The sequence below is a fragment of the Symphalangus syndactylus genome, chromosome 11 (genome assembly GCF_028878055.3).
Source record: "Symphalangus syndactylus isolate Jambi chromosome 11, NHGRI_mSymSyn1-v2.1_pri, whole genome shotgun sequence".
Lineage (NCBI taxonomy): Eukaryota > Metazoa > Chordata > Mammalia > Primates > Hylobatidae > Symphalangus > Symphalangus syndactylus.
In genome coordinates, this window is record NC_072433.2 from 46,344,745 (window position 1) to 46,366,628 (window position 21,884).

General features: G+C 42.1%; 1 protein-coding gene and 1 long non-coding RNA gene across 6 annotated transcripts in view; one reads left to right on the top strand and one right to left on the bottom strand.

Moving 5' to 3' along the window:
- Positions 1-803: 803 nt before the first annotated feature.
- On the top strand, positions 804-8,048 carry LOC129457805 (uncharacterized). Its single transcript, XR_010114220.1, has 3 exons — positions 804-1,160; positions 6,689-6,758; positions 7,814-8,048. It is a non-coding gene; the product is annotated as an uncharacterized lncRNA (long non-coding RNA).
- Positions 8,049-16,495: 8,447 nt separating this feature from the next.
- NETO2 (neuropilin and tolloid like 2) overlaps positions 16,496-21,884 on the bottom strand; it is a 67,492-nt gene continuing 62,103 nt past the window's right edge. For all 5 annotated transcript variants that reach the window (XM_055297937.2, XM_055297938.2, XM_055297940.2 and 2 more), the window contains one exon: positions 16,496-21,327. In XM_055297937.2, the coding sequence (XP_055153912.1) occupies positions 20,747-21,327 (581 nt within the window). In that variant the 3' untranslated portion in view covers positions 16,496-20,746. The remainder of the gene's footprint in view (positions 21,328-21,884) is intronic.

A 21,884-nucleotide genomic window follows, 5' to 3' on the forward strand; every position in this document is an offset into this window, starting at 1 on the left:
GGTACTGGATTGGACAGTGGTGTGGATGAAGTGGCTGTAATCAGGAAAGTCTGACTGTCATCTAGGTATTACATGGCAGGAACGTGTATTAAAATGGAAGGGAGACTGTGGACTGAACAAAGTTGAGTTAGGAAGCTCCATGTTATCAGACAAATCCAAAAGGAGAATGTTCTGCAAAACAACTGCCTGGGCCACTCAAACATGTTAATCTCATAAAGGATAAAAAGGCAGGGGAAATTGCCATAGACAGAGTGTTGCTGTACCCCAAATTAATATGTTGAAACCTAATCCCCACTGTAGGGTATTTGGAGGTGGGGACTTTGGTAGGTAATTAGGTCACAAGAGTGACGTCTTCATGAATGGGATTAGTGTCTGTATTAGTCCGTTTCCACACTGCTGTAAAGATAATACCTGAGACTAGGTAATTTATAAAGAAAAGAGGTTTGACTTACAGTTCCACACGGCTGGGGAGGCCTCAGGAAACTCACAGTCATGGGGGAAAGCGAAGGGGAAGCAGGGCATGTCTTACATGGCAGTAGGGGAGAGAGAGCAAGCAATGGGGAAGTGCCACACTTTAAAACCATTGGCCCTCATGAGCACTCACCTGCACAGCATGGAGGAAACCACCCCCATCATCCAATCACCTCCAACCAGGTCTCTCCCTTGACACATGGGATTACAATTTGAGATGAGATTTGGGTGGGGACACAGAGCCAAACCATATCAGTGCCCTTAAACAAGAGGCCCCAGAGAGATCCTCCACCCCTTACACCATGTGAAGACATAGTGAAAAGACAGCCATCTATGAACCAGGAAGAGGCCCTCACCAGGTACTGAATCTGCTAGTGTCTTGATCCTGGACTTCCCAGCCTCTAGAACTGGGAGACATTCAGTTCTGTTGTTTATGAGCCACTCAGTTTATGGTATTTTTGTTATAGCAATCCAAATGGACAAAGACGGAAATGTTATAATTTAAAGGAGACTGAAGAGACGTGATGACTTAATGTAACATGTGACCCTCGATCGGATCCAGAAGATATGGAGGTGTGCCACCCAGATACCCCTGCAACGGGCTGCCTCCTGCCGAGAATGTGGCCAGCAGACGGCCCCTGCTGTTCACTCTCGGGATCTGCTTCAGCTGGAGAACTGCCTTGCCCAAGGTCAGCCCCATGCATACTGATTCAGAAGGGGCCATCAAGGCCCTTCTGGCTCCATATAGGACAATGTGATGGGCAATTCTCACTCCAGAGCTTCCCCATCAGGTGGACTGAGGCTGTGTCAGGCCCATGTGGCAGTTCTTCCTCTGCTCAGTCCTGCTTCCTTTCCCAGGCACAGATGCCTTATGAGGCGGAGCTTGCAGTGAGCTGAGATGGTGCCACTGCACTCCAGCCTGGGCAACAAAGCCAGACTCCGTCCCAAAAACAAACAAACATTTTGTACCCCCAGTCCATCTTGGTGTGAACTCCTGAATAACCCAACCTTTAGTGCCAACTGTAAGGGACAGGATTAGGAGGTAAGGATTAGGCAATTAAGGGACATTGAATATCAACTGTGTATTAGTTAATAATATTGTATCAGTGTGAAATATGTTTTTTTTGTTTGTTTGTTTTTTGTTTTGAGACAGAGTCTTGCTCTGTCACCTAGGCTGGAGTGCAGTGGCGTGATCATAGCTCACTGCTGCCTCAACCTCCTGGGCTCAAGGGATTCTCCTGCCTCAGCCTCCCAAGTAGCTGGGACTGCAGGTGTGCACCACCATGCCCAGCTAATTAAAAAACTTTTTCATAGATATGAAGTCTCATTATGTTGCCGAATTTGGTCTCAAACTCCTGGGCTCAAGCAATCATCCTGCCTTGGCCTCCTGAAGTGCTGGGATTATAGGCATGGGCCACATGCCCGGCCTAAATTTCTTGGATGTGATAATTGTGTGTGGTGTAGGTGGACATCCTTGTTCTCAGGAGATACATGCTGAGGTATTTAGGGGGAAGGATCATGATATATGCAACTTAGTCTCAAATGGTTAATCTCTCTCTATGTATTACTCTATGGGTCTCGCTATGTCTGGACGTAGATATAGAGAAATCTATATAGACACTGGGGAGACAGACAAGACGAACATGGCAAAATGGCACCAATTCATGAATGGGAGCCATTTTTTCAATTTTTTGTAGGTTTGACATTTTCGCAATGAAAGTTGAAAGGAAAAAAATCAATATGTATGGTGTGACCTCATTTTAGTAAAAACAACACACATATATATAAATACACAGAAAAATCTGGAAGGATGTAGATGAAGGAGATATAGTGGTAATCTCTGAGTGGTTGGAAATGTGTTATTTTTATTTGGGGATCATCAGTATTTTCCTGTTTTCTAAAATTCACATATATTGCTTTGGTAGTGAAAGATTATTAAAATAATTAATAAAGGCCTATGGTGCAGGAAAAGGTGGCCTCCTTTTGATCCAGGAGGGCAGTGTCCTGGAGCAGGGATGACGTCTCTGTTCCTCCCAACGAGTGAGGTGAAATCCCAATAAAGTCACTTTCTCCATTGGCTGTTCCAGCCTCAGACTGAATTGGCACTGGCTTGATGGGTAAATCCACAGCAGGGAACAGCTGAGGTTGGCCTCCTCGTGGAAGGTGCTGGGTTAGTCCAAGGCTCAGGGCGCCCAGAGCTTGTCTGTGGCCACAGTCACATGCAATTTTCAATTTCCAGTTTTGCTGGTGTGGGGAAAGTGTATGGGTATTGCTTTCAGTTATAACTATAGTTGAATTTTTTGTTTTTCCTTTTTGAGACAGAGTCTTGCTCTGTTGCCCAGGCTCTGTTGATCTCGGCTCACTGCCACCTCCGCCTCCTGGGTTCAAGCAATTCTCTTGCCTCAGTCTCCTGAGTAGCTGGGATTACAGGCGTGTGCCACCATGCCTGGCTAATTTTTGTATTTTTAGTAGAGACGGTGTTTCACCATGTTGGCTAGGCTAGTCTTGAACTCCTGACCTCAAGCAATCCACCCACCTTGGCCTCCCAAATTGCTGGGATTACAGGCGTGAGCCACTGTGCCCAGCCTATAGTTGAAATTTTTTTAACCCTTTTTTTAATGCCTCTAGAAGAAAGATTTTTTAAAAATCTTTTTTTTTTCAAGAGCCATGGTTTATGTTGCCTAGGCTGGCTTTGACCTCCTGGCTCAAGCGATCCTCCTGCCTCAGCCTCCCGAGTAGCTGGGATACAGGCATGCACCCCCCTCCCCACGGCCGGCTTTTTCCATATTCCTCTTGTGTGTTATTAGCCATAATCAGTTCTGATCTTTTTGTAAACTTGAAAAAAATCATTTCCCTCTTACCACATGTATTTCAGTCTGAGAAAGCTTTCTCTGCAATCCTTGGTTTACAGGGGATATTACATTCAAATACTCGTAGCGTGAACTCCAGAACTGGAAAACTTCAGCACTTTCTCAGTCCCACACCCGTGGCTGAGGCCCACCTAGAGGGCTCTGGTGAGCCTGGGGGTGGCACCACCCTTAAGGGAAGGGCTTAGGGAGGCCCAGAGCTGGGTCTGGGAGGGGCTCTTCCAGGGAGCCCGGAGAATCAGAACTGTCATTAAGAGGAGCAAAGGCTGGAGGAGGAGAGGGAGAAAGGAGGAGGAGTGAGACTGGTAGCAAGGAGAGGTAAAAGCCAGCCAGGGGAGGGGACAGAGGTGGGAACCTCACTATACTGAGCTCATGTGCCAGGCCGCCCCGCCAGCGCCGCCCCCCTCATCTCTGCTTCTCACCCCTTTCTTTGACCCCATGCTGCTTGTTATGCCTGCCTCAGTTAGAACTCTTGTTTTCGTGGCCCATCCCTGGGAACCATCATCAATCAATCAGCAAATATTTGCTGCCCCCTTCTTAATTGCTTGGTGCTTAGAAGAAAGCTTTTTTGACAACTCAGCATGATAAGCACAGCATGTAATTATCGGCTTCCCGGGAGCAGCTCTTGTTTCACACAGAGCATCTTTTTAGCTCCCTTTCATCTCTTTTACTGGCCTGGGACATTCTGATGACAAACCTGGATGTGTCAGCATCATGTTCAAGGTGAACTTGGAGAGCATGGGGCCTTTCAGGCCTGTGTTGGCTGGGTCCCTGGGCACTGGGTCGGGTCTGGGTGGGAGAGCGCTTGCCCAGAGCAGCAGCAGGCCACACAATCCAAAGCGTGAGACACTCACCCAGATGTCTCCAGGTCCTGCACATACAACACAGCCCACTTTGAACTCAACATTTGTTCTTCAAACTATCTGGTGTTCACAGAGCCCTTCTCTGAGCACTAGACTGGTTTAGGGTCTTGCCACGTGCTCTTGCAGGCCCTTCTAATTCCTATCACTCGTCAGATTTTTATTTTATTTTATTTATTATTATTTATTTACTTATTTTTAGAGATGGAGTCTCACTCTGTTGCCCAGGTTGGAGTGCAGTGCTGCAATCACGGCTCACAGCAACCTCAAACTCCTGGGCTTAAGTGATCCTTCTACCTCAGCTTCCCGAGTAGCTGGGACTACAGGCACGCACCACCGTGCCCCGCTAAATTTTTAAATTTTTAGCAGAGATGGAGGTCTCCCTATGTTGCCTAGGCTGGTCTCAAACACCTGGGCTCAAGCAATTGTCCCACCTCAGCCTCCCAAAGTGCTGGGATTACAGGCATGAGCCACGGCTCCTGTTCTCATAGTATTCTAATTGCTTAACAACCTTCTCTAAGGGCACCTAAGTTCACATGAACAGGGACCAGGTCTACCTTGTTCAACACAGACCCTTCATACTTGGCAGTTGGTAATGCCCGGCAATATTTGTGGAATGAATAACAGAATAAAAGTTCGAGCCACAGTTGAAGAAGGAAGCCAGAAATCCGTTCAGAAGGGAAGCAGCCTCACGTACAGGCCCATGGCCATAGCCAGAGAGAAAATGAGGGACAGCGAGCCACGGTCAGGTGCAGGCTGGGAGGTGACACCAGGCAACCATGGTTTGGGCCATAAACTATTGGCAGAGGAGAGCGCTGGGATGTGGTCACACAGAGAACAAACCTCATGGTGAGCTGGGCAGCCTGGAGACACTCTTCCACTGATCACCAGCCAGGTGTGGCTGAGTCCAAGAGACTGAGGCTGTAGTGAGCTATAATCATGCCATGGCACTCCAGCCTGGATGACAGAGTGACACCCACCTCTAAAAAATAAAAATAAAAATAAGAAATAGAAATAAAAACCCCAAAAAACTGAGTTGTGTTAGGTTGTTATTTTTATTATTTTCAAGTCAATGAGTCTTGACTAACACAAAGGCTTTGTTTTGTCCATTCTGTCTTGAATGAGAAGGAACATTATCCCCAAGGGCATACTGACCAAGATCAAGGGAGCCCCAATATTGTACGGCTCGGGCTCATCGATTTCTTTTCAGGGCTCTCTGCAGCTGCATTCCCACTGCTGACATGAGCTGTGGCATTTTTTCCATCAAGTGGAATCTGAGTCTCTCAAGTCTTTGGAGTTATTTGAAGAAACAGGTCCTTTCATCTCTTCTGGTTTCCTTGGAGCTTGTTCTATTCCCTTTCATCTCCAACTCATTAAGATGGAAAGGTGTAATGGCATCAGATCCAGGAGTCTGGATGTGCATGAAAGTACACAGGCGATTCTGAGCAACCTCAATAGTCATCTGTGTTCTACTTCCTTCAGAATCACAGGCTGCTTCTCCTTTTTTTTTTTTTTTTAAAAAAAAAATATACCTGGGTGAGTGGGACACCCCCAGCTCATACACAGTCTGCTAGAGGTGCAGGAAAGGGGCTGGTTACATTTAGTCAGAGGCACAATGGGTTTCTTCCTCCTTTCTTTCAGCAAAACTTTCATTTTAGCCCACAGTTCCCAATTTGTTGTGCACCTGAGGAAGGCCCCCTGCAGTCTGAGTCGTGCGGTTGTTAGGAAGTCTGCTCACCTCCTCCTCAGCTGGTCCCTCTTCTCCTTCAGAAAAGCGCTGGAAGCGCTGCAGGGCCTCCCTGCTTGATTCCTTCCTGGTCAGTCAATCCAGCATTTGTTGTTTCTCACGTGCTCTTTTATTTCTTTGAGTCCCCAATGGACGATACATTAGTTGGGGGCAAGAACAGTGTATCCCTAGATTTCCTTTAGGAACATCACAGAAGGCCAGGCAGTGATTCAGGGTTTTAATCTCAGCTACTCGGGAAGCTGAGGTGGCAGGATCTCTGAAGCTCAGGAGTTGGAGGTTGCAGGGAGCTATAGATAGCACCACTGCACTCCAGCCTGGGCGACAGAGTGGGACCCTGTCTCTTAAAAAAAAAAAAAGTACTTTGGGAGGCAGAGGCGGGCAGATCACGAGGTCAGGAGATCGAGACCATCCTAGCTAACACGGTGAAACCCTGTCTCTACTAAAAATACAAAAAATTAGCCGGGCGTGGTGGCAGGTGCCTGTAGTCCCAGCTGCTCAGGAGGCTGAGGCAGGAGAATGGCGTGAACCCGGGGGGCGGAGCCTGCAGTGAGCAGAGATCGCGCCACTGCACTCCAGCCTGGGAGACAGCGAGACTCCGTCTCAAAAAAAAGAAAAAAAGTATAGAAAAATAGGGAATGAGGGGCTCAGGGCAGTTTAATGGATGCTGGGGCATGTCAAGAGTTTTATCATCAATGTAAGGAAACTGAACTGGAAGAAACTTACACTGCAGTATGTACTTCTAGGTTACAAAGACTGACAGCTGTGACCCACTTTGGGTTTTCTCTTCACACAATGCATAAGAAGAAATAAAAGGTGATGTTTCTCTAGTCTCTACTTAGTTTATCTTTGCTCTTATTTTTATTATTTATAATATTATTTGATAATATTTATATTTCCTTCCTTCTGCTAACTTTGGGGTTAGCTTGTTCTTCTCTTCCCAGTTTGTTTAGGTGTGAAGTTGAAGTTAGGTAGCTGGTTCAAGATCTTTTTTTTTTTTTTAAATCTTTTTAATTTTTGGAGAGGGTCTCGCTTTGTTGTCCAGGCTGGAGTACAGTGGTGTGATCTTGGCCCACTGCAACCTCTGCCTTCTGGGTTCAAGCAATTCATGTGCCTCAGCCTCCTGAGTAGCTGGGATTACAGGCAAGCACCACCACGCCTGGCTAATTTTTCTATTTTTAGTAGAGACAGGGTTTCACCATGGTGGCCAGACTGGTCTTGAACTCCTGGTCTCAAGTGATCCAACTGCCTTGGCCTCCCAAAGTGCTGGGATTACAGGTGTGAGACACTGCACTCGGCCTAGAGATCTTTATTTTTAAAATGTGTTTACTACTATAAACCTCCCTGTGAGCACTGCTTTTACTACTTCACATAAGTTTTGGGATGTTGTGTTTTCATTTTCAGTTTCCGTTTCAAGATATTTTCCAATGACCCTTGTGATTTCTTTTTTGACCCACTGGTTAGGAGTGTTAATTTCCACATATCTGTGCATTTTCAGGTTTTCCTTCTGCTATTGATTTCTAGTTTCATTCCATTGTGGTTTAGAAAACATATTTTGTATGATTTTAAACTTCTTAAATTTGTGAATACTTGTTCTGGGTCCTAATGTGTGTTCCAGCCTGGAGCACATGCTGTATGCCCTTGAGAGGAACGCGTATCCTGCTGTTGGTGGTGATACGGACTCCTTAACTAAACGTCAGATTCCTCTGGCCTTCTAGGCCTCAACCTTGGAGTCTGTCCTTGTTCAGGCCTCCGTCACCCAGCTGTAGCAGAAATCTTCATAAGTCAATGTGGAGGACCCCCATCCCCAACCTCAGTATCTAATCACTCTCGATATTGGCTTGAATTCTTCTCCCACCCCTCACCTCCAGGTAATGCCTGCCCACTCTAACCTGCCTTTGGGGAGAATCCTGTTATATCTGATGAACCAGAATCCCTCTGCACCCCTCGCGTACTCTCCGTAATTTTCCACCTGCTGCCCCACCCTGCTCCTGGCCACCGTCCCTACTTGTCCATGCTGTATTCGGAAGTGAGCCCAGTTGCACACTGAGGGCTCTTTCCCCAACTGCAACAGTTCCTGAATAAAATCTGTCTTTACTGCTTTAACTACTGTCAGGCATGGTTTTTTTAAAATTGGGAAGAGGATGGTTTTGAATATTCACATAAATGTGCCAGTGCCCACACAGGCTCTTTTTGGGCTTATCTCTTAGCATTTGCAGATAAAAATTGTACTACGTAACTTCACCACAAACTAGTCAACCTATCACATCTGAACAAAGTCAATGGTGACGTGCAGCCAGTGCTCTGGGGGGTCTTTCTAGAGCTCCAGGGAGTTGGCAGGAGTTGTGGGCCCCAGGAGGATGTGAGATCAGACTGAAGCTCTTGATGGTATCTCTCTCATACCGTTGAAATGACCTTCTGGAAGAACAAGAGGCTCCTTGATTGCTTCTTGATTCGACAAAAATAAACCATATAAAAAAGATTTCAGGACAAATAATTTAAACAGACATCCCTCAAAAGAAGACATACAAATGCAACAGGCATATGAAAAATTGCCCAAAATAACGAATCATCAGATAAATGCAAATTAAAAGCACAATGAGATATCACTTCACACCTGTTAGAATGGCCATTAAAGGAAAACCCTGCACACTGTAGGTGGGAATGTAGATTAGTACAGCAATTATGGAAAACAGCACGGAGGTTTCTCCAAAAATTAAAAGTGGATCTACTATATGATCCAGCAATCCCACCCTGGGTATTTTCCAGAGGAAATGAAATCAGTATGTTGAAGAGATATCTGCACTCCCATGTTTACTGCATAGCACTATTCACAATAGCCAAGATACAGAATTTACCTATGTGACCATCCGTGGAAGGAAGGATAAAGAAAATGTGGTGTGTGTGTGTATATATGCATACCCCCATGGGATAATAGTATCCCATTACATATAATAGGATACTACCGAGCATTAAAAAAGAAGGAAATCAGGCTGGGTGCAGTGGCTCACGCCTGTAATCCCAGCACTTGGGGAGGCTGAGGGGGGCAGATCATGAGGTCAAGAGATTGAGACCATCTTGGCCAACATGGTGAAAACCCGTCTCTACTAAAAATACAAAAATTAGCTGGGCATGGTGGCATGTGCCTGTAGTCCCAGCTACTCAGGAGGCTGAGGCAGAAGAATCGCTTGAACCTGGGAGGCAGAGGTTGCAGTGAGCCGGGATCGCACCACTGCACTCCAGCCTGGTGACAGAGCGAGACTCTGTCTCAAAAAAAAAAAAAAAAAAAAGGAAATCAGCTGGGCACCCCAGTGGCTCACGCCTGTAATCCCAGCACTTTGGGAGGCTGGGGTGGGCAAGTCACCTGAAGTCAGGAGTTCGAGACCAGCCTGGGCAACATGATGAAACTCTGTCTCTACAAGAAATGCAAAAAATAGCTGGGCATGGTGGCATGTGCCTGTAATCCCAGCTACTTGGGAGGCTACGGTGGGAGGATCACTTGAGCCCGGGAGATCAAGGCTGTAGTGAGCTGTGTTGGTGCCACTGCACTCCAGCCTGTGGAACACAGCAAGATCCTGTCTCAAAAAAAACAAACAAAAAACAAAGAAACAAACAAAAAAAACGGTTAAATTTGTTAAAGAGGAAAAAAAAAGAGAAAGAAAAACACAGGAAAAGAAACCATAGAAAAAGAGCAGGCAAATTTTTAAAAGAACTAGGCCAGGTGCAGTGGCTCACGCCTGTAATCCTAGTTTGGGAGGCCAAGGTGGGTGGATCATTTGAGCTCAGGAGTTCGAGACCAGCCTGGGCAACATGGCAAAACTCCGTCTCTTAAAAAAAAAAAAAATTAAACGGACTAAATAGAATTTCTGGAAATAAACAATATAATCATTCACATTAAGTACTCATTAAGTACTCATTGGGCAGTTATACAGAAGATGAGATGTGGCTAAGAGAAAATGTGTATCACAATGAAAATATGAAGACATGGAAATACTGAAAGTTAAGAAACATGAAAGAATTTTCCAGAATGATACTTATCTTTAGATTGAAGAAGCATATGGACTCAGAAGAAAAATATAAAAATAAATACACATGTAGACATATTGTAGTGAAATTGCTAAACAATATTGTGGAATCAGTTAAGTGGGAAAAGACAGATTAAAGATAGGGGAACTTAGGTTTATAAGAGAAGTCATGATCATGATCATGAAATAAGCACTGTGGGAAAGGAACTGTCAACGCAGTCTTTCATACCCAGATAAAGTATCATACAAGAAGGAGGAAACAGGGATTTTCCGAAAAGCAAAAACTGAACAGATCACCCAGCAGTGTCAATAAATAATTTTTAAAGGAAGGTAGAAGGAAAGTCATCCCAGATGTAAGGTCTGGAATGCAATAAAGTATGAAGAGAAAATGAGCAGATAAGCATAGAGAAAAATCTAAGTATTTACCATAAAAACAAAAACATTGGGGTGGGATAATGGACTCAGCTCTGTCTGCTTAATGCCATTGTGCAGAGAAGTACCCTAATGCATAAGCTTTTTAATGCTGTAAAATATAATAGCTGAAATTAAATGCCACTTTTTTCAGAGGTGAATTAACAGACAGTCTGGTGAAATTCACAAGCTTTTTGATGTATAAAACTTGATAAATGGAACGATTCCATCAATAGGCAAAAGTGTAACAACGTATCTAGATGGACAGTAATTTCTGCACAGGTCTCTGTTTAGTAAATACATCACTGTATACCGATCAGGAATCTTGCTCCAATAAAGGAACATAAAGATTAAAAAAAAATGGCCATTTTGGGGAAATATAAAAAACAAGTAACTAAAATACTGAATGAAAATAACATAAGATGGAAGAGGGGTGAATATGGCTCAGGCGTTGTATGGTTCTTGTTTTGTTCAGAAAGAGGGTAGGAATAGCAATTGTAGATTTGATATATGCATGAGAAACTCTGAAGATCAGCCACAAGTGTTAGAGAAACAGCAGTTAACTTCTAACTAATACCCGCATGGGAACGATCTCCACCATGGTCAGGATCTCTGGGGCAAAGTGAAGCCAGGAGAGGACCGCAGTGGGGTGCAATTGTGTTTACAGACATTAACTTCTTTAGCAGGGTCCAGGTATGTTGGTGCTCATTGTTGTCCAAACCCTTTCATAAGTTTGAAATATTTCTTTAAAGTAGAATTCAACAGTTTTTAGTGTAGTTTTGTTTTCTATAGCAGTGGTTCTCAACTGGGCTTGACTTTGCCCCTCTCCATCCCTGTATCACCTTCTCAGAGGAGACACTGGCCATGTCTGGGGACAGTTTTGCTCATCACTGCTGGGGGTGGTCTGCTGCCCCTTGCTGCCCCTTGCAGTGCACAGGCTGGCCCTCCCACCGCAAGGAGTTACCCAGTCCAAAACATCAGCAGTGCTGAGCTTGAGAAGCCCTATCCTTTAGGATAAGAATATGTGTTTTTTCAAAAGTTAGATTTTCTCCTCTGCTATTTAAAAATAAATGGAAAAGCAGAAATAACACATGGTGACTTTGTTTGTAGTACTTTTCATGTACATAATCACTTTCAGAAAGTAAAAAGGCTTGATAAAGTCATCAGGAAAATGCCCAACTTCATAAATGGGCAGCATAATATTTTAAAGTGTTAAAAATTAATCTTTGGTTGATTGCTAAAGTGGCATGAACATAGCCACAACTATGGTGGGATGCTCTTGACTGGAGTTTCTTTATAAGATGAAGTTTCCAAGAAACAGTTAATTGCTTTCAGTTTCTCCATCTTCAAGAAAGGGACAAAAAGGTAACTGATAAAGAAGCTGTTTCTGTTTTCTTGCTAGTGGAACATTAGTATTCGACAGTAGTACTGTACTAAATTCTGGGGCTGCTATTGAAATGTCATTAAATCCCAACTTTACACATCTGGCATGCTGCCTAAATGCAGCTCAGTGTATTAAAGTGTAGATTACAGTCCAACAAATCAATGCTCTCGAATTGTGGGTTTATGTAAACCTGCAATTAAAAACAGTGTGCAATCACTTTCTTTGCCTACCTGATGAGGGGAAGAGAAGCAAGCTGTTTTTTTTCAGGGTGAAGAGGTGAGAATGCCAGCTTAAAATAGAATCATTCCCCGGCACATGCTTTAAGATGTGGCTTTGGATAAAGGCAGTTTCTGGCTGGGCATAGTGGCTCGCTCCTGTAATCCCAGCACTTTGGGAGGCTGAGGCGGGTAGATCATCTGAGGTCAGGAGTTTGAGACCAGCCTGGGCAACATGGCAAAACCCCGTCTCTACTAAAAATGCAAAAATTATCCGGATGTGGTGGCACACGCCTGTAATCTCAGCTACTTGGAAGGCTGAAGCACAAGAACAGCTTGAACCCAGAAGGTGGAGGTTATAGTGAGCTGAGATTGCACCATTGCACTCCAGCCTGGGTGACAAAAGGAGACTCCATAAAAAAAAAATCTGTGAGTTATTTGTGGGTAATGGGGAAAAGCCAAGAAATGAGGCAGTGGCCAGGCGCGATGGCTCACGCCTGTGATCCCAGCACTTTGGGAGCCCGAGGCGGGTGGATTGCCTGAGGTCAGGAGTTCGAGACCAGCCGGGCCAACATGTCAAAACCCCATCTCTAATAAAAATTAGCCGGGCGTGGTGGCGGGCACGTAAATATTCCAGCTACTTAGAGGCTGAGGCAGGAGAATTGCTTGAACCAGGAGGCGGAGGTTGCAGTGAACGACATCACGCCACTGCACTCCAGGCTGGGTGATAGAGACTCTGCCTCAGAAAAAAAAAAAAGGTGGGGGGGCAGTAACAGCAGGACAGGAACAGTGTATGGCGTGTGGGGAGTGCTTATTTTTGAATGATGCAGAGAACACCCACAGGGCTCCTGTGGAAAGGCAGGCCCTTCTCCCACCCCTGCAGAAGAGCAGCTCAGTGAGGTCCTTCCAGAAGGAGAGACTGCCATCTAGCAATTAAAAATGGCAGGATGGGGGAACAACAGAGGCTCATTTGGTGCCTCTCTTGCAGAGTTTGGAGTACAAGGAGGTGCTTCCAAAGTAACAGGCACCATACTATTTCTAGTGGCAAAGAGCTGACAGATTCATATTAGAAAAGGACTTAGGCTAGGCTGGGCGCGGTGGCTCACGCCTGTAATCCCAGCACTTTGGGAGGCTGAGGCGGGCGGATCACGAGGTCAGGAGATTGAGACCATCCTGGCTAACAGGGTGAAACTCTGTCTCTACTAAAAAATACAAAAAAATTAGCTGGGCGTGGTGGCAGGCACCTGTAGTCCCAGCTACTTGGGAGGCTGAGGCAGGAGAATGGCATGAACCCGGGAGGCGGAGCTTGCAGTGAGCCGAGATCACGCCAGTGCACTCCAGCCTGGGTGACAGAGCGAATACTCCTTCTCAAAAACAAAAAACAAACAACAAAAAACAGAAAAGGACTTAGGCCATAACTATACCCACAGGGCAAAACAATGTCAGCAATAGCAGCTTCCTTCAAATTCAAAGGAAAAATTTATGCACTGATAACAGCTAAAGATACAATTTTATCTTTTATAGCAGGTAGCTGTGGCTGTCAGTCAGCTATCAAAAACAATTCAGAAAGAAAAACTTTCCTGACTTGGTCTTTTAATCATTTTGGCCAAAGCAAAGCAAAAAAGAGCATTCTCTTCCAGGAAATCTTATTTATGTATATATTTTTTATCATAATAGAAAAATCTCTTTATAGAACTGCTTTGGCTACACTTCTTGAGGGTAGAATGTGTTCTGGACACAAAAGGCTTTTCTTTCTCAGTGATACACCTGCCTTTTTGTTGTTTTTTTTGTAAATCAGTTGTCCCAAGAATCTTTTCAATGATAGAGTTGTAAATTAGCCATGCCTTCTACGAAACCCAATGTTAATGTTATATGATTGGAAATATGAAAGAATATAGAATCAGAATAAGAATTTTATCCTTTATTCATTTTTAGATAATTTCATCTTACTCAAAGGAGATTTGGTGACTTAAAAGGGACAGTATTCAAAAGTTAAATTGTAATCTGATTTACATTTCAAATACAGAATCATCAAATTTCAGTATCTTTTGCTGTCCTTGAGAGAGATAATGTATTTGGTTAAGTGTTTTTATTTAAGGTAAGACTAAGATAGCTGACAGGTGCTCATGCGGGAGGAAGACCAGTTCTCCTTATTTCAGTTCTTCAGATGCTGGCAGACTCATTAAGATGCTGAAATTTGTATTATGCCTTTTTCTTTTTCTAGCTTTGTATTATCTGTAACTGCATAAAAATTATCCCCAAATTTAGCACTTAAACAAACATTTTGGTTTGTCTCTCAAAAGGCTGCAATCAAGGTGTTGGCTGCAGTCATCTCAAGAGTTCCACTGGGGTGGATCACCTTCCAAACTCGTGTATTGTTGGCAGGATTCAGTTGGAGGCTATTGGAATGAGGGCCTCAGTTCCATGTTAGCTGTCGGCTGGAAAGTTCTGCTTCTTGTCGCATGGGCCTTTCCAAAGGACACCTCACCTTCTGAGCAGGGAAGCACGAAAGTAAGAGTGGGCAAGGAGACAGAAGCCAGAGCCTTTCTGCCACCAAACCTCAGGTGTGCTCTCTCCCTTCCCCATGTTCTAACAACAGGTCACTAAGTCCAGCTCACACCCAAGGACAGGAGGTTATACAAGAGTGCACACCAGCGGGCAGGCTTCACTGGGAACCATCTCAGAAGCTGCCTACCACTAGCTTTGGTGTTTCAGATGAAAAGCTAATGACTGAGGAAGTGACTGCCTGCACACATGGATTTGAAGGGCGCAGGGCTACACATCAGCACCAGCTGCACATTTCCTATCTGTTCCTTGTGCTCATTCTCAGAGTGGAATTTCTTATGAGGTGTACACACAACAGTGATAAAATAACTCAAGGGTACAGAAAGAACTCCCCTACTATTCACATAATTTTTTGGTTTGAAATTTGTGAATACTTCTCTAAACCACCACTTAGTAGGACCAATATTATCAATGGAAAAATAAAGCAAGATTTGGAAAGCATGGCTGAATACCTAGATTTCTGATGAAAATTCCTTTAGCAATCAACAACTACTCAAAATGTTTCAACATGCTTGTAATCCCAGCTCTTTGGGAGGCCAAGGCAGGATTGCTTGAGCCCAGGAGTTCGAGACCAGCCTGGGTAACATAGTGAGACTCCATTTCTTTAAAAACAAAAAAACAAAAAAATCAGCTGGGCCGGGAGCAGTGGCTCACTCCTGTAATCCCAACATTTGGGGAGGCCTAGGCGGGCAGACTGCTTGAGCTTAGGAGTTCCAGACCAGCCTGGCAACATGGCCAAACCCTGTCTCTACAAAAATAATTTTAAAAAATTAGCCAGGTGTGGTGGTGCGTGCCTGTAGTCTCAGCTACTAGGCAGGCTAAGGTGGGAAGATCTCCCGAGCCCAAGAGGTCAAGGCTGCAGTGAGCTGAGACTGCACCACTGCACTCCAACCTGGGTTACAAAGCAAGACTCTGCCTCAAAAGAAAGTTTCAATAAAATGTGTACTGGCTCAGAGGCCTAAATGGCATCAGATATTGTGGAGTATGACAAAGGTTGGACGGTAAGAGGACTTTTAAATAACACTTGTTTCTTGATCCTAAATAACACAAATTCCTCTGTAACAATTTACAGAGACAGACCAGTGGTAACTACCTTCTTTCTTCTTCCTTTGTGCCCTGATCTGTGCCTGATGCTTGTGAAACTCAGAGTAGTTTCTGCCTTCTTTTGCTCCCCATTCCGTGTTCACCTGTCTTGAGGTATACTCATCCATGTTTCTAAGCTGTGCTATGGCTGGTGCACTGTGCACCCCGAAAGGACACCTTGGCTCTCCAGCCCACTCTGTGACAGTCCTCACTGCCTCTTCAGTGACCAGATGCAGCAGACTGGAACCTGCAGGCAACCTGGGACAAAACGCATTTTTTTCTTTAGTTCATCTTCACTTGAAGATTAATGAATTTGAAAACATAAAATGGTTCTAAGTGTAATAAAATAAGGTTGCCCTTATCATAACTAGGATTATTGTATTTTGGAAGCTAGTGGATAGGAAAAGCCAACTTTGCCCTGGAAGGAAATACAGATTCTGTTGGTATAAGTGATCTAAATTCTTTGCCACTTCTAGACTTTAGAAATTGAGGCAAGCAAGGAAATCAGAACAAGTTTTTAATTCTAGTTCGAGTCAAAATTCATTTCTGTAAAATACCAAATCTAGGATTAAGCATATTCTCATATGGCCTGGAAGTTCATCTCTAATAAAAATCTATTGCTTTTAAAAAACTTACACTAGACAGTGCATACTAAACATGCACCCTAGTCATTAGCTTTTTAGGCTTTTGTAGTCATTAAACCAATTGCAAAAATACATTTTTAAAAAGTTAAAGGAAATTCAGAGTTTTGAATTATTAGCAGAGGTATATAAAACATAAGTGATTTTGCAGAAAACTAAAAAAGATATCCAAGATAATCTTGTTATTTATAGTAACTCAAACTCCAATCATTCTCCAAAACTCAAGAGATATGGCACACAAATGTTTAATTTCTAGAATACACGTCTCCTTTAGATTTAAAAAAGATCAGAAAAGCAAGAACACAGGAGCTCTTCCTGCCTAGTATCAAGCCTGTATACTGTTAACAAACATTGCTTAGTAAGAATTCACGGTGCCAAGGAATCATGGCAGGAAAACTGTAGAACACAGTGTTACATACATTTAAAGAAAAGGAGAAATATAGTGCATTGAAAAAATTACAGAATAAATTACATTTCAATTCAGAATGATTGACAAGCTTACACGGAACATCTGGGCTGCTAAACAGAAGTGCTTGACTTTTAAAACCTACAGCTGGGCTGGGTGCTGTGGCTCACTCCTGTAATCCCAGCACTTTGGGAGGCCGAGGCGGGCAGATCACGAGGTCAGGAGATCGAGACCATCCTGGCTAACATGGTGAAACCCCGTCTCTACTAAAAATACAAAAAATTAGCCGGGCATGGTGTTGGGCGCCTATAGTCCCAGCTACTTGGGAGGCTGAGGCAGGAGAATGGTGTGAACCCGGGAGGCGAAGCTTGCAGTGAGCCGAGATCATACCCTGCACTCCAGCCTGGGCGACAGAGCAAGACTCCGTCTCAAAAAAAAAAAAAAAAAAAAAAAAAAAAAAGAGTACTGGGGACTGGGGTTCTTGAGACACTGGTGCTGACTTCACTTCTGTGGGCTTCGGTCTTCTCATTAATACACTTGGGACAGACAGTCTTTCTTGGATCTTTAAAACCACCAAAAACTCAATGATCCTTCTGGGTCTAATCAGTGTGATTCAAGGCATATTATTTTTAATACTTGCAATAAAGTGACATGAACAATATATAGCAGACCCCATTTTGCAATAAGAGCATAATCTCCTTTGGGAATTATTCCTGAAATCACAACCAGGCTTCTCCCGTCCCCTCTCATCAGTGAACACACTCCTGAAACAGGGAAGCATTCTTCTCATCAGACATTGGCAGAACCATACAAATGTTCAGAGGCAGACTTTCAGGAGGTTCTTTTAAAGTCTAACAATTCTATGAAACATGACAAAGACAGTGACATAAGCGCTGTCGGGTTAAAGGAGTCTTTGAAATCTCTTTTGTGATGTGAAATGTGAACGTTCTTTGCTTTTTGTTAAACGTTTAGATTGAAACTCTCCCCACACACAAAAGGAATATCATACCTTATTCCTACATGTTTTAGATGTTGGGATTAGTAGGTTTCCTGCAATAGATCTGTGGGCACTTGGGAGATGATATGGTGAATTGCAGATGGAAGATAATGGTGACAGTATTATACAGGTATATTTAATGCTGTTTCTGAATTGAAGATATTTACCCCCTCCAGATTTGCATTTTGTGTTAAATGTGTTTAACACTGGGACACTGTGTGGGGTACCCTGCGTGACAGTTAATACTGTGTAATGAATTCCACAAGATGGCTAAATTTCATGTCTTCTGTTATTAAATTTCATGGCTGTCATTTTAGTAAGCAATTTGTAAAGTTTTCTCACTGATCTCAAAGATTAAAGGCTGTATATACAGCAATTAGGATTATTCTGGCAATAATACCTAAGATTTATTAGTTCCATTCTCACCTCTTCCAAAAGCATAGACAAGTTTAGGAAATAAACGAGCTCTAATGCCCATCTATGATTCAGTGAAGGTGTGTAACATATGACAGGCTAAGGCTGGCTTAGCTATTGATCATTCGATTCTTTAGTTGTATCCCTGAAAATACAGACTGACCCCAAACCAATGTTCCTAGACAACATTAAGTTGTGCCTTCACTGGATTAAGAAGCACCATTATAACCTCTGTCTGCATTTTGCATCTTTTTTACATTCTGAAGAAATGTTCCTATATACAGACCCTCATGCTGTAGTTCAAGAGGAAATTAGCCTCTGCACATAAGTTTTTCTACTGTGAAAAGCAAAAACTGTTTGTTTTAGCAGCCAGAAAATTCAGAACCAAACTGTCTAAATGTTACTTGCTAGGTTGACTTGTATAAAACCGTGTACTTCTGTTCTATTTTACTGTTAGGTCTTCTTTAAAGGCTCTGTATTTTGTAGGCCTCTTCAAGACCTTATAAAATAGAAATCAAATTTCAAAAACAAAAATATAGTTACAAGTGACTATATAGTTTAGCATACTGTATTATTTGTTATTATAATCTAAAGATTAAATATAGGTTTAACAGCTATTTTAAAAAATGAGTATAATTTTACATAGAAAATATGCTAACTTCCCTTTTATCATCATGAATAAGATCATAGTTGTTGTTATATTAAGTATTTATTATGCTGCTCAAATGTTAGCTGGCATAAATTACCTACTAAAATGCTTATTTAGCATAACTACTGAAAAAACTTAGCTGTCTCTGGTATTAGTTCACTGAATATTATATGCATCGTCTTTTCATGTTTCCACGTTGTATTTTTAAAACAAGAAACTATGCTGACTTAAAAAAATTTAAATCATGAATACATTATGTGTAGGTTTTTCTGTCTCCTAAATATTATTTACTCTTTTAAAAAACAAAAACTTTGATATAAGAAAGCATTCTGAGGCAGTGTATGTGTATCATATTTAAGGTCACAACTTTCACTAATCTGAGAAAACACATATATGTAATATTTAAAAGTTAATGAAATCCAGTGAAACTTCAACTTATTTCATTGAGAATTTACTACCAAAATATAGAAAACAAGAATTTACCTCTTTTAAATGGCATGACTGTATTACAATTTGATAAATGAGTTCCTTTCCATACATACCTTAAGATCCACAACCTTGGTGGCATAAATAACATGATTAAAGGGTCAGGTACAATGTATATTTTAATATGGGATTTGTGTAGTGATTTAGAGCATAAATATCACACAGTGAAAAATTTATCACAAACTGAATACAGTAACAAAAGGAAAGAAAGAGCTTATGTCCACATTACCAAGGTCTTTACAATAAGTAATAGCGTCCAGGTCCAATACAGCATATTTGCATACAAAGCCGCTGATGTGAACACTGAATCTGTCCTGTAGGTCTTTCATCTTGATTTAATAAAGTTTGTACAGTATCAAATAATATCAAAAGTCTAAAAAACACAATGAGCTTTTATATTATGTTTATAAATTATTGTTTATATACCATAAAAAAAGTCAAAAGTGCAGTTTAAAAAAAAGTGGAAGTTGTTATTCTTGATAAGAGCTAGAAAAATGTCGTGTCCCAGGTAAGAAGCAATCTCAAGGCTCATCCAGTTTCTAAGGAATTTTAACTGGCATCTAACCTTGGTTACCACATGCGGTAAGCAAAACCAATAGACCGGGAGCTATGTAACAATCTAGCGAAGAGAAACATTGCAAATAAATGTAATTATAGGCCTCTCCCAAAGTGAATGAAATGACTCTGTTTACTGGAATGAATGGGCTATCACTGAATGTGACTATACTTGGTAAACTTCAAAGGCTTGCTAGAAATTTTTCTTTTTCAAATTTTTAGTCATAGCTGGCAATAGTACATATATCCCAGGATTATGAAATTTTCTAGTATAACTGAGAAAAATATAATTGAAAGGTAATAAATCATATCATCTATTATTTCTCACAGAAAATAAGGAATAAGGGCCCAGTAATTAAAAGGCAGAAGTACAGAGATTAGCCAAGAAGAAACAGATGGATGAAATACAACTGGGTCTTAATTGGCACAGTAACTAGCTGTATTTTGACACATTCAAGAACAAATGCCTATACTGAAGTATGTGGTACATTAACCACTTGTATTTATGTAAGAAAATGAAATGGTAAAACTATAGGCTTATAAAAGAAATTAAATTTAGAGAAAGGAAAAAATAAAAGGAATGTAAAAGAAAATCTTAAAGTTTATTGTGGCATCAAAATATTGACAGAGCTCTATCAGTCAAGAGCAGTCTTCTTGTTGCTAAAACGAATGGGCAGCCTGAGCCTGGGTCCATCCAACCACCTCTTCCAATGCTCTTTAACTGGCGGTGCTTCCTATAAATGACACCAAGCAATACAGATTATTGTTTTCACTGAATAGAGTAAGTTTCTTGATTGGTTTAACATATATAGACTGCCTGAGAGAATAAAAACATCACCATACAATAGGTTAACGGTAAATCAAGGTCTTTGTAGTTGTGATGGGAGAAAAGGGTTGGCTGCTGGAAACAGTATGATTCCCTGGAGGCTGCGTACGTACACACTTAAGAATTCACATCACCATTAGCAGAAGATTAGAAGTCAATGGATATGGATGCTTGTGTAGAATCTTCTCGCCCCCTGACATAAATTTCACAGGGAATCTCCTCCATTACTCGGTCTTCCAGGGCCTGCTCAGGGCACTCGTGTCCCTGTTTGAAAGTGTAACTACTTTTCTTGAAGGTGCTATTAAATGTTTTCATTGGCTGTGGTTGTGCAAAGTCATTTCGGAAAGGAAGTTCCATGGAACTGAGGTTGGTCCTGCTTTGTTTGACGCTGGAGGCCTGCGACCCACAGTGGTGGTCGTGGATGCAGCGGGAGGCGGTGGAGGAGCGCCGCATCTTCTGGTAGTTGTCCAATTCTTCCGACAAGTCTGCCAGGTCTGCAGAAATCTCTTTGTCCCTTAGTGAAAACAGTTCATAATGAGGAGGATCAAACACTTCTTGGAACCCGGTTTTATTAAAAGCAGTTTTGCAAGCCATGACCTTTTTTCGAGGCTGTTTCACTTGTACTAAAATAGAAATAATGAGAAGGACCAAGACAATCCCTGAAGTAATGCCAATAATTGTCCCATGAGTCTTAGTGATTTGTTCAAATACTCCTGCTTTTTTCTTTTCTGTAGAAAGAAAATGAGAAATGTTAAGTTTTCAAAATACATTAATATGAATCCTGGTACAAATTAGGTATTTTTAGGTAAGACAGAATATTTGGGCCAAATATACTACAGACAATGCAATTTACAATTAGGTTTTTAAACAAATAAAGCAACCCTATTATAATTTCTGGTTAAAGTTACCAATCGCAGTACTGATAGATTACAGAAAAGATAAAGTTCTTGGTCCATTTCTTCAGAAGACACATAAATGCATACATTCTGCAAATCAAATCAAATACACAAATATAGACTACACCAAATAAATACTCTTGTTCTATCAAGTTTAGCTTTCTGCTTTATGGTAGGTTTGACCAACTGCTGTGTTCAGGTATACCCACATCTACTGATGACCCCAGGGAGAGCAAACTAACATCATCAGACTAACCCATCCAGTATATTATCATGACCTACTGTTTTTGAATGATTAATTGAAAACACTTCATGTCCAGTATTTACAACAGCCATATCAGATTATATCACCTTTCCATAGTAAGATATTTATTGAACTCTTACAGCAG